The sequence below is a fragment of the Mercenaria mercenaria genome, chromosome 8 (assembly GCF_021730395.1).
Source record: "Mercenaria mercenaria strain notata chromosome 8, MADL_Memer_1, whole genome shotgun sequence".
Lineage (NCBI taxonomy): Eukaryota > Metazoa > Mollusca > Bivalvia > Venerida > Veneridae > Mercenaria > Mercenaria mercenaria.
In genome coordinates, this window is record NC_069368.1 from 43,473,666 (window position 1) to 43,487,488 (window position 13,823).

The 13,823-nt window shown below is 34.1% G+C and overlaps 1 protein-coding gene across 10 annotated transcripts in view; it reads left to right on the forward strand.

The window, feature by feature from the left end:
- LOC123566487 (casein kinase I-like) overlaps window positions 1–13,035 on the forward strand; it is a 43,676-nt gene extending 30,641 nt beyond the window's left edge. For 4 of the 10 annotated variants that reach the window (XM_045360630.2, XM_053549795.1, XM_053549796.1 and 1 more), the window contains 3 exons: window positions 1,757–1,864; window positions 4,284–4,390; window positions 8,571–13,035. In XM_045360630.2, coding sequence (XP_045216565.1) covers window positions 1,757–1,864; window positions 4,284–4,390; window positions 8,571–8,631 — 276 coding nt within the window. In that variant the 3' untranslated portion in view covers window positions 8,632–13,035. Of the gene's footprint in view, window positions 1–1,756; window positions 1,865–4,283; window positions 4,391–8,019 lie in introns of all 10 variants that reach the window. The other 6 variants (XM_045360637.2, XM_045360640.2, XM_053549797.1 and 3 more) reach the window with 3 other exon arrangements.
- The last annotated feature ends 788 nt before the right edge of the window (window positions 13,036–13,823 follow it).

The window sequence follows — 13,823 nt, forward strand, 5'->3', positions numbered from 1 at the left end:
GTTACATACAGACAAATTTTGCTTGTTCTTCAGTGCGTATTTGATGGCTGTTTATTATTTTATCCTTGGTAATCAAGATTGCATTCAACCATTACAATATAGGCATTAGAATGCATGATAGAATTTTAACATTACAGTAACTATGGAAGCATTTCATAACCTTGTCAAAGCTATTTAGTTACTAGATTATTGTACAGATAGCTGTATTTTTGTAATAAAGTATTCGTGCATTAATTACACTGGCAGATTAAAAGAAAAAAATAATGCAAAGATGTGTCAGTGATATCTTGAAATAAGGAAGAAAAAGTTATATTGATATACCCACCATGATATCTGTCTTAAGGTAGAATAAAAGGTGTAGGTTACATATCAATATGTAAGGAATGAATTATACTTTGTAGACTTATAGGTTCCCGTGCGTGGGGTAAAAGTTGAGGAAATATAGAATATCAAGGTCAGGGATGTTGTTAATTTGGGAGAATTTATTTCATCTGACTGTCAATGATCAGTTTTCTAGAAGGCTGGCTGTATGGGTAGATGGGAGGCCAACATTTCCAAATACATTCCCAAAATATGAATTTTTATAAAGGTTTTATGTAACGGTGTGGGTAAAATGGTCTTATACACATTATGCCTTCACTTTCAATTCAATAACAAGCAAGGAAAAGGAAATCTTTTGCATAAAATTGTGTAAAAATAAGTGATAGGGTTATTGGGAATCTTTTGTATAAAATTGTATAAAAATAAGTGATAGGGTTGTCGGGGGAAACAGCGATTGCCTGGTAATTTGTTGGACTGCTGATATATACATTTGGCCTGTTCTTTAAACAACAAGTTATTTACTTTATACCCCAGTGGTAATTACTTTGGCTGTGATATTTATTAGTCTACTGGTGTTTCACCCATAAAGAGGAGGTTATTTTATTTTCTACATTTGTCCATTCATTTGTTAATTTGTCTGTCTATCAGTAAATGCAATGACTGTAGAACACTGGTTACAGTGCGTAAAATTCATAGGTTGCTTGCCTGTAGTCATTAGATGATCCCTGTTGTTTTAGTTGTTCATAGGTCAGTGGTCAAGGTCACAATCACTTTCAGACTGAAAGCTGTTTTCACACAATAACTTCAGAAGGCTTGGACTTCAGGTGAAGAACCTTCACGGAATGATTGTCTATGTCCAGTATATGATCCCTATTGTTTTGTTGGTCAGTTAGAGGTTAAGGTCACAGTGACCATCAGACTGAAAACAGCTGTTTAATATCTGAAGAAGGTTAAGGCATTCAGTGATCAAATTTGTCAGGAAGATTGCTTGTAGTCGGCATTGTAACACCTATAGTTTTGCGGGTTAATAGGTCAAAGCCCAAGGTCACTGTGACCTTGAGACTGAAAATAAATGGAAAATGCTTTGGCCAACAGTTGTCGGACTTAAAGGATGGTTAATTTTGGTCAGTAGATGGCCCATTAGGGCAAAGGTCAAGTAAATATTGACCTTAAGACTGAAAACCATTTCTAGTCAATAAGTGGAGAAGGCTTAAGTATATCGCTTACTTAGTTACCATCAACAGGCCATCATGGGGATCATTTTTATCTTGTAAGCTAGTCTTTGTTGAGATCCGTATAAATTACATAAAGTTTCTCCATCATACCATTTAAAACTAAAAATAGATATAGTTTATATTTAGAAGAAACACTGGCACTTTTTAGATTGTCAAAAATATTGCTTGCTTTCAATTATAAACTGCAGTTTTGTTTTCAGGGAAGCTCAAATCAACGTGGCATGGCGTGGTGCGAACCCACGCGTGGCCACGGTGGCAACTATTTGGGCTCAAACCTGGCCGCAGATAGACACGGTGGCTCTGTCCAGGTACGCATATGCCCACATTACATGTTGTGGTAACAGCGCAAAAGAACAAAATTAAGATACTCATTTCTTATGATTGAGATGCTACAAGCACATTGTTACTTTTTATATGTTTTATATAAGGTATTTTAAATAGTTGTAGATGCATATTATGTAGTTGCTGTAAATTCAGTCTCAAACATTTTTCATTGCTATTTAAACAAGTATATGAGCCACGCCATGAGAAAACAAACGTAGTGCATTTGTGACCAGCATGGATCAAGGCCAGCTTGCGCATCTGTGCAGTCTGGTCAGGATCCATGCTGTTCGCTAAGGGTTTCTCTAATTGCAAAAGGTTTTGAAAGCCAGTAGCATGGATCCTAACCAGACTGTGCGGATGCGCAGGTTGGTCTGGATCCATGCTGGTGGAACTATGTTGGTTTTCTCATGGCATGGCTCCAATAAATTTGCTTGCAATAACTGTTGATAGATATTGTGATTTTCATACTGATACTTTTTTTTGCTATTTTGCATCATGTTTCAGTGGTAAAATCTAGGCAACATCATAGTGGATATTTTGTGCACATAGATGTTACTGTTTATATAGAATATTTATGTATTCCTGATTGTTTGCATTCATAGTGATGACACACAAAACAGTCAGTAATAATGTACAAAAATATTTTGCCCATGTAACTAAGGTTTCTCGGTCATTTTCTTCACTTCTGTCAGCATTGACGAAAACAACATTATGATTTTCCTTTATTTTTGCCTAAAATGCATTAAGATCAGTCTTTTCCTCCCATAACTGTCAGTTTTGATATTAAAGGCAGTCCATTAATATACATTACTGAAATGGAAATAGTATTTCTGGAAACAGTACTTCTGGAGCTAAAAGCCAAAATTTCACCAGTGGATCTACAGTGACGCTTACTGTGAAATCATTAATATTCGTGGGGGACTAATTTTCGTGGATTTCGTGGTTGAGTCAAACCACGAAATTTAATCCCAACGAACAAGTAAAATTCCCATTCATTTTATGTTCAAAAGATGAAATCCACGAATTCATATCCCCACGAAATTGCCGGTTTGAACAAAACCACGAAATTTCATGCCCGCGAAATTAAATGATTTCACAGTATTTGCTGAATTTCAGCCCCTTATTTTTAGTCATTTGGAAGATATTTTTCAGTCAGAATGTAAAAAGTCTGTAATTGATAAAAAAAACTAATTGAAGGCACTTTTCATGGGGACTACCGGTATGTTTTTAAATGGATAAGCCAAAAGATGATTCACACAAAAAAGCCACGCACTATATGATTGTCTGTCAAACTGCTAGAATGGAATTTCATCAAATTAACTTATGGCCAATGAGCAGACTGTTATACATGTTATTTAAGCAGCTTAAGACTGAAATCCCAGATGTTGGTAAAGTATGCCATATGAAATGGCTATATAACTCGAGGGACAATTCTTAATGAAAAAACAGAATGATTTTCTTCAGCAGCCAGACACTGACCTATTTATTTTGTGTCCAAGTGTATTACTTAACCTGAAACTTTCTCCAGTTCATATCACAAAACCCAGTACAACAAGTGCATTATTCATTCCCATTGAAAATCATTGAATATATGAATAATCGGGAGTGTTATGCAAAGAAAAAATTTGCAGTCTGAGAACATGAGAAAGTGAGAGTGAGTGTATTGTTGGTGTCCAATCCTGTATTGATAACAGCAGTTTTTATGACGTTTTCAGTATTGTTGTGTTTTGATTCCAGTTGAAGGTCAGGACAATTTCAGAATATTGACTGATAAAATGGGAAAGTTAATTATAGATATTAGTGTTTTTTATTTCAGCTTGATAAAAAAGGCATTCCTCCAGTTGTTTATCGTGATATCAGATTTCTCTGAACATTCTATAACCCTTACCATGCTGGACACGATTGATTCTGCCTTTGCGACCACTGTAGATCATGATCAGCCTGCACATCCATGCAGTCTGATCAAGATCTGCACTGTTCGCCATTCAGTCAGTAACTTTTTAGTAAGAACCCCTTTTAACAGCTGATGGTACTGTCCAAATTGAAAGATGGACAAGTTCATTATAGAAATTTAGCAGGGTAAGGGTTAAAATGGCAAAATTCATTGTATCAGTATTTCTAATTTGAAGTTTTATAAAAAGAGAAGGAACAGAGTACTAAATTCCCACTAGTTTTCATGTGTGGACTTTGGATGAATAAATACAGCTTAGAAGTTTCTAACAATCTTTCATATTTTGAGAAATTCACATAAACCTGGAGGTTTACCCTTAAAAGGACGTCACATGCCCAGTGTTGAAGTGTTGTACTGAGAGGCTCGGTGAAACAAGATTACAACTTAGTGAGGCAGCATTGTTCATAGCAAGTGTAACTGTCTGTATATTAAGTGCCAATTCTTTGTTTCAGGTTGTCAGTTCACACAATGGAGAGTTAAATCCCGATGACCCAACTGCTGGTGCATCAAATACACCGATCACAGCCCAACAAGAAGTGGAAGTTGTTGATGAAACTAAGTATGTGTTTGTTATGCTCAGTCTTTCAGATCCTTATATAGGCTATGTGTTACTTTTGTACAAGCTGTTGCTTTGGTGAATGGATTATTTATGGAAAGCCATAGCTGACTTGTGCTGTCTGTCATAAACATATTACCTGTTTTGATCATTTAACTCATGCAAAATTTATTATTTGTTGTGGTTTGTTCTACATGAAATGAAGCTGATATAGATGTATGAACAACATGACTATGAGGCTTGACCAAGTCATAGATCATAATGACTGAGGGACTGAACCGAATTGCGCAATGAGGCTTGGGACCAAATCATGGAACGATATAGCATCAAAACCTCAGAGCATAATGTAGTTCTTACAGGACAACAACCTAATCATAGAGTTCATTTAGGTTTGAAAAAAACATACGGATCAAACCACAAAATTTAAAAATATAGGTTTGACATGATAATGTGATGACCACAAAGCAAACTAAGTTTATTGAGGTTTGCATAGGATACAACAAGCAAATCACAGAGCATAATGAATATCGCACAAGATACAATGCTCAAACCACAGAATATGACGAGGTAATGACCAAACTACAACGCATATTGAATTTTCTGCACGATCAAACCACAGACTCATATAATGGGTAGTATTAGTCAGCTATGGGTAACATGTAGACACCATTCTTCTGTAGGAAGTGAAAATGTTCAGCAGTTTATTTGATGTTCTGAATAGTTTTATGTTCTTATTACGTTTAATGTGAGTTTTATTTCGGTCTTTTTGAATGATCATGATATGGTTCCAAAATCTTTGGTCTTTGGTGTCTGAATAGCTCCGTATTTAACTAGTTGAAAGTGTAATCCAGAGCACATAGATGACAAATTTGTGAATGGAAATTGCAGTGGGGTAGAATTGTGAAATCCTTCATTTGGTTGGCATTTTTGACAAAAAGCGTTAACTTAGATTTGCCCTTGTCTGTCTGTCAGTCAAACATTTGTCTGATACATATGGAAGAAGTAATGAAACATTTTAGGATTGTTATTCAGCATGTTAAGTTGCGCACCTGGTGTTGTTTAGGGATTTCTCCCATTTGAACCAAGTTATTACCTCCGACTTTCTGAACCGTAAAGGTACCATTAAAGTTTACTGAGTCTTGTTTTGTCAGGAAGTAACACATGACCATACAGTGATAGATAGTGGGGGACACAGGAAGACACAAATTTAGTTTTTTATAGGGATTTTGACTGACTTTGCTTCTCTGAAAATATTGCTGAAATTTTTACAGCAACTCTGATGTGTAAGTAAATTCTGTTCCACCTCAGAATCTCCCCAATCAATCTTCAAATTTCTATGAGTCAACTGTTTGTGAAAACTGTAGTTATTGTTATTAGATTTTATTTTGTTTCTTTTAATCACATTCAAACTAGCCTAAGGTATGTAGGAGTACAGATGAAAACTATATGTATTTTAAAAAACATTTTAACTTTTTTAATACTTCTTTTTTAACCCTTATCATGCTGGACATGACTGATTCTGCCTTTGCGATCAGTGCATACCAAAATCAGCCTGCACATTTGTGCAGTCTGATCATGATTTGCACTGTTCCCAATTCAATCAGTATCTTTTTGGTAAGCACCACTTTTAACAGTTAATGGTACTGTCCAGACTGGAAGATGGACAAGTCCATTATAGAAATTTAGCAGGTTAAGGAACTGCTATTCAAAGTTTCTTTGTAACCTTGTAATTGCAGCCTGAGTCAAAGTCCAAACCTGCATTAGTACGCGTAAATACCTAGAAAAAACACATCCGACAGTTTTTACCATTAACTGCAGTAACAACTCACAGAGTTCTGTGTATGTTTTAAAAGGAAACAAAAATTAAAAACAAGGAAGCCCACTCTTATATATTTTAAATCATACAAGTTTTCACAATCAGTTGATACGTTTTGCATGACTCGACACATTTACTGATGCCATATTTGAATTTTGAAACTCGCACTGAAATAATGGCCATACATGTATATGAAAATAGATAGAATACCTAAACTGATCCCCATGCAGTGTTATACCGGTAGTATGACCTTTGTGCATGTTTATATTATAAAGATAGAGGTAGACACTTTATAAAATAAAATAATTGCCAAAGGTGATACTTCGACTTGCATGTGGGAAGTTTCGTGTGTTTAAGAAATTTACACGGTTTACTGGGTATTAGAGGAAGTTCGGTAAAGGAAGATCCATATAATCATATTTCAGAGCAATTTTTACGTTGTGTATTTTCCACATGTCTGTAGCATGTTACTTTAAAGAGATCACAGTAAGAATTGAAGAAACACGGAACTTAATGTGAAGATTAAGCTGTTAGTTATGTATGCATGCCATATATCTGTAAGGAAATACTGAGAAGATTTCATACTTCCACTGAAGTAAGGCATTTTAGGGGTCCTTGGGTCAACGACTGATATATATTAGTGTGACTTAGTTCAAACTTGCTTTTCAGTCTGAAACTGTGCTCAATATTTAACAAACATGGTTTCCTTTTAGCTTTGTATGACATGCTTGATTGATAAATTTCACAAGGGTCAGAGGTTATAGAGTGAGTTTGGAGATCAGTTTCAAAATGCAGCATCTGATTGATTGTTCCAGAAATTTTTTTTAAAACTAATTACAGGTTTGAATTCTGAGACTACTCATTCAACTCAATTTCCATAACCTTGGAGTCAGATATTTCAGTACTTCCTTAAATATTTATAGCCGTCAACTTCACAGTGTTCATATTTGAAATCTTGAAAGACTGTTTATGACAAAAAAAAAGTGACTACTTAGTTTTCAAAGTACTTTTCAACTTGGAAGCTCAAGTTCAGTGTTACACCCAGGATTTGGTAAAGAGATGGTCTTATAAGTCTCAGTGATTGTTATGGTGGCAGAAAACCTGGGGGAAAAAACTTCACCTTTTCAGTTAGTTGAAAGCATGTTACTAATGCACCCATTTTCATTTGAGCCGCACCATGAGACAACCAACATAGCGCAGTCTGGTCACGATCTATAGTGTTAGCTAACAGTTTCTCTAATTGCAATAGGGTTTGGAAGCGAACAGAATGGATTCTAACCAGACTGCACAAATGCCCAGGCTGGTCTGGATCCATGCTGGTCGCAAATGCACTATGTTGGTTTTCTCATGGTGCGGCTCATTTGCTAAAAGCTGGTAAGTCTTTTACACATGACAGCTGGTCATCAGTCACTTCCTATAGTCATATTATTTTTAGCAAAATCCGCATTTCTTTCTGTATTTTGGGGCATAAGTTGATGACAGCCTTGTACAAAAGTTGATGTTTTCTTTTGCTTTATGTGTTTTGTTAATTCCTTGTTGTATATGTTTATATGAATTGTGAAATTGATGCCAAATTAGGCCTTATGTGCGCCTGTGAAATGACTTGACTAATTGTCATTCTTGCACCTGGGATAGGGTAACACAAAATATGCTGCAAACGCTTTTTGCATTGACACAAAATTAACACAAAGCACAGGAAAATATTGATTTCCATGGGCATATTTTTATCGCACAATTTCCAAAAGTTGTCATAATTTTTTTTTTTACTAGCTTAGCGTGTTACATGAGACTGACTTGCAGTTTTGTCTGCTTCCAGGTGCTGCTTCTTCCGAAGGCGCAAGAAAAAACGTGTAAGGCGGACTTGAGCATCAATCTGACATTTCATCAGCACGTCTCGCCCCAGCGCCATCTATACTTACTTAAAGTTCCCTTGCACACGTCTTTCTCTCTATCACGACATACTATAAACTTCTGGGCTTTAAGTGCTTAAAGCCATTTAATGTTGAAAGTGACAAAGAATTTGAACATTAAATTCCATTTTTAAGGATCATGTGTAAAAAATTATATAGATGTTTTCATAAAAGAAACAGTGATAGACAAAAAAAAGGTGATAGATACATACTGAAAAGTGACTGTGGATTCACATAAATAAGGAATATGGAGAAATTTGGAGTAGTGTCCAATGTGTTTTTAGTGAAATTTTTTAACATTTTTTATATTGTGCTGGTTAAAAAATGTGATTTCCTGACGTGCATGTAGAAAATGTGGAAAAAAAAAAAAAAAAAAAGTTGATTGGATAGATTTAATGGATTTTCAAATGTTTGCCTAGTTAACAAAATATACATGTTTGTTTTGTTACTTCTAAAGATGTTGCTGCTTCCGGCGTACAGTAAAGCGTACTCGTCACAAAGAAAAACGGAGGAAATGACGGCTAGGGTTTGGCCACGACTTGGATACAGCCCCTCTACAAACATCTCCAGATGAAGATTCCTCACCGCCAGTGTTTGGAACTCGACTTGCTAACTTAGGATTTGCAAATCAGTCTTTCTTATGACAGCAGTACTGTCATAGATGTGCTACAACAAGAAATAATTTTTGGTACAAACAATTGGCAATTTCAAGGCAAAACCTGTTCATGCTTTTGTGCCCTACAAACGAGTAGGCTGGGTTCTTGAATTACTGATGGGTTCCCAACCAATTTTATCTTAACAAAAAGTTTTTTTTCTCCTGTAAATGATAAGGTTTATATTTGGGATTAATGATATATTGCAAATGATAATATTGCTGTTTTGGAAGAAGAAATTAAAATTCACAGTGTCCGACATTTGATAGGTTTTGTGTAACCGCATTTTTCAATTTGAACATGTTTTTTTTTTTCTCAAAAAAGGAATTGAAATTTTTGTTGAATTTACTTTAATATAATTTACTCGATATTGCTCTGTTAGTTAATTGTTTAGGAAACTGTAACGAAATTTGATTTTTTCAGTTATGTTATTAATTCTTTTAGCTTATCACTCAAATTTTTATAAGCAAATAGAGATAGTCAGAAAATTATGATCACAATATTTTATGTGCACAAAACAGAAAAGTGAGCTGCTTTGTAGATAGGAAATGGTATTTTAATAGACATTTGGTAATAGATTTTTCAGGAATTCTTCACGATTTCCTTGCCACCGTGTTTTTTATGTCAGAACAGAAATTTCAGATGCAATACACAGAAAATTATAAGTAAAAACTATCTTATGTTATATATTTATGTTTGATTATTTTTCTGTATTAGTATTTTGCTTTGTTGTTGTATTTCACAGTATAAGGAAATATAGCTATTTTGTTTTCATACCGATAGGGCAAAAACTAGGACAGATATTTTAGTTCCTGTTACATTTATTTAGTTTGTTGTGCCATAAACCACAGATGGAAATATGTTCAAAGTGCTATTTTTAAATGGAGAAAGTTACCATTAGAACTGTTAATATGGAAAGAATTGTGTAGAGAAAAGATCTGTAGGCGATATCTATGGAAATGACAGCAGGCTTTTTGCAAATTTAGTTTAAAGACAATATTAAAAGTGCTTGTTTATCCGGCACAGACTTGGAAAAGAGAAGCTTCAGTCTTTTAAAGATTCTTACAAAATTTGTGTTCCTTTTGTCAGCATTTTATCAGCAATGTCACGTTGTCAAGCACAAAGCAGTGTGCTTCCAACTCAAAAAGTGAAATTCAGGAAATAGCAGTTCTCTGCCCTTTGATACAACTTGATTCTTACATTACAATTTTCCTAAAACTAGAAACACTTCAGTGTATTGTAAAGCATAAAGATGAAATAAAGGGACAATTATTAGATTGTGGAAGTCTGTATTCGACTTGTGGCCAAACGTGGGTCAACTTTATTTTGTCTAGTAATAAGTCATTATCATATTTTCATATGAACACATCTTCAGTCATTTCATATTCTTTACGTTTTGTTTATCATAGCAACTTTTGTGCGTTCAATATTGAAACAAACAAAAATATGGAGTGAAATATGATGATGGTGGGAGGGGGGACATTTGATAGAAGGATTATCTTTTGTACAGGTGACTGTAACTAGATATTGACTAGATACTGTTACTGGTGACAGTAACTGAGTATGGTTAGTAGTGACGGTGACTAGATATTGTCACGGGACTGTAAAGATATGGTACTGCTGACGGTAACTAGATATTGTCACAGGGGACTTTAAAGATATGGTACTGCTGACGGTAACTAGATATTGTCACGGGACTGTAAAGATATGGTACTGCTGACGGTAACTAGATATTGTCACGGGACTTTAAAGATATGGTACTGCTGACGGTAACTAGATATTGTCACGGGACTGTTAAGATATGGTACTGCTGACAGTAACTAGATATTGTCACAGGGGACTTTAAAGATATGGTACTGGTAATTCTTCAATCTTTTTAAGGAAATCTTGTTTTTCCTGCATAAAATATATACACAAGAACAATTTATTCACCTTATAGACAAAATGTTTCTGCCTTGTTTTATGTACCAGTTAGCTCTGGTGACTTTTCTAGACTTTTCTAGACTTACTTCAGTGAGCCACCCCAGTGAATCTAAGTCAGTCGCATGTTTGTGAATTCTCATTTTTATGTGTATATATCAAAATAATTATTATTAAGGTTCTATAGGCACACTGAAATAAGTAAAGAGAGACTAGAATGTTTGAGCTTTGATTGACAAACTAATGTGTTTTATGTTTATTTTCTCACCGTTTTGAAAATGTTTTCTCAGTACATGTGCATTGAAAAATGTCAACGATTAAGATGCATTGAGCAGTGTTTAGTATTCATTGGTATTTATGCTTTATTTAAATGGAAGGGCATCGGGTTATCAAAAAAAAGAGTTGAATATTAACGTTTATCAGTTCTCTCCCCTCATCAAAAAATCTATATTTAGAAAAGAAGTGTTTGGAAAATGTTAATATGGTGCCCAGTAAAAATCAAAATACATCTTTAGAGGTAATTAGGAAATTTAGGGCTATTGCTAACATTTGCAGTAATATTAGTTAGTTTCATTGCTATAGATCCTCTCATAGGAAAGGATAACCATCTAAAAATAACCATTTTATTAAAAAAAAAAACAACAAATTTGAAATATGATTCAAGACAGAGTTAATATTCTGTTGGCTAAATGCATATTTGCATTGTGTCTGTGTACAGTTTGTAATATAAAGAACAAAATGGTTTCTTTTATTGTCTGGGGAAAACAGGACAAGTTACAGAGTTAAAGACACCATGGGTTACCGGTCTTTTATCATTGTATATTTATTTAATATAAAAGCTATGTTTGATGTAAAAAAGTATAATGTAAAACCACACCCACAGTTGATGTTTCCACTGACAACGTATGTACATTATACATGTACAATTTATGTATGTTTTGATGACAGGGTCTGTGAAAATACGGTGTTTCTGATAATGAAAATATGTCATTTGAAGTTTATGATCAGTCCATTTTAGCTGGTCTTTGTTAAAGGAAAAGAACCAGAAAAGTGTAGTTAACACAAACACAAATGATTTCATTAAGTGATAGATTTACTAAGTGAAATGTCAGATAAATACATCAAATAGACAAGTAAAAAAAAAAATAGCAGCTACAGAAGGTTTTTTTTATCCACAATGTGACTGTCAGAAATACGTCACGAATTTGAACAATGTTTTTAGTCATTCTAGGCTATTTGTATTCAGAACGAAATGTAATCCATATGGAAAGTTTTGAGATGAGATGCATTGGTGATGGTCTTGGGATTAAATGTGAGACCTCTCAGGGACAAAGTTGCACATGCATGTTGTATACGGGAGATATTATCCATGACCTAGTAGTTTTACTCTGAAGTGTTCACGGCAAAACAGAAAGCTTTTTTTTTTTTTCAGACAATGTGACATATATTTAGTGTTAAAAGCCTGGAAAAATAAATCACAAAAAGACATGAATTAAGGAAACATTTAATGTTTTTTTTTGTTTTTTTTTTATAAAAAAGCAGTTCTGATTAAAAGGGCTTTAAGGTGTGTGGATTTTAAAAGTAACTGATCTCTGATAGGTGAATTACCGGTAGTGGAAGTAAAAATGATGCGAAGTTGCATCCTTGGTTTATTTTTGAGTATTTGCATAATTTTGTAAGGTCTACTTAACATTAAAGGTAGGCAGGTTATTTCATTGGCTTATGATAATAATATTCTTGAGACATGCTGTATTTTGTAGTTACTTGTAGTTAAATAGGTGTACATGTAGTTAATTTTATTGCAAAAAAAAAGAAATCACAAATATTTGGAGTGATGTTTTATTTGTATTTACTTAATATACTTACATATATTTGCTTTAATACAGAGCTTAGAAACAAATTTATTTGAATATTACTGAAGAAGAAACGTGTTTAATTTATGATATTTCTTCATATATGGAAACAGTGTTTCTATAAAATTTTATTTTGTGTAAATGTGGTGATTTTCATCATTTACAGTGCTTTGGCTTGTATTTTGACAAACATTGATATTGTTTAAATGGTACACGAGGTCAAAAATTATGAGAAGTGGTTGTTTTTAGTCAATTTTTGTGTGTGGTTCGTGTAATTGTTTGAGTGCCGCATTTTGTTTTTTTCGATTTTGATTCTTAACATTGAGACAGAGTGAAAATAGTAAATTGGTTATATTTGATATACTTTGTTAATATTTGTATATAAATGTTTCATTTATATTCATAAATGTATATACAGTGTACTATGTCTTTGTTTTAACATTAAAAATGCTTTGAATGAATGAACTTCTCACCAATAAACATTTTAAAAGTACAATTTGTTGTGTATCAGTTGTTCATTGTTGTCCACATGGTATTACACGGCCTGTAAACACTGGCTCGTCCTCTTTAAGGAGATGAGTTGAAAAAAGAGCCAATGATACTTCCGAGGAGGCGCTAATGACCGGAACTTCATGTAGAATGTAAACAAAGAAGAAGGGTGAGTAGATTGTTTCCTTTCTCAGATAAATGTAAGGCCCTATTTCAAAAAATAGCCAATGTAGTTCCACTCAGAAATGATTATACTTTTTATATATGCAGGCCATTTTGCAAGGTAAATGCATTCCTTGACGTGAGAACTTTTGAAAGTTGGAAAATGGGGCAAGTTCGAACCAAAAGTGGAGATTTACCCATATATTTCGTCCCAATTTACACATATAAGAGTAAATATACATTGTACCAATTTTTCCCATAATGGTATGTTAAATCTGTATTATTTATGTGTTTTAACTGCGGGTTTTACCCCTCTATGCTCAATTTTGGCTAAGAGGAGGAGCCAAAGCCTTGGAGGAGGCGCAAAAGTCGGAGCCACTGACCAGTTCATTTCCTAGGTGATGAACACTCGTATAAAGCGTTTTCGTTCTCGCAATGTAATATCTATTCCGTTTTAATGTTTATAATTTGATGCTTGAAATTGTATTATACTACCCAAATGCACATAATCTACCTAAAATAACAAGAGCTGTCCATAAGACAGCCCACTCGACTTTTCTCAGTACTTGACTCTGAATTAGAGCTTTGCCAGTAAAACTTTATAAAACTTAAAACTCTTAAGTTAAAAAGGGG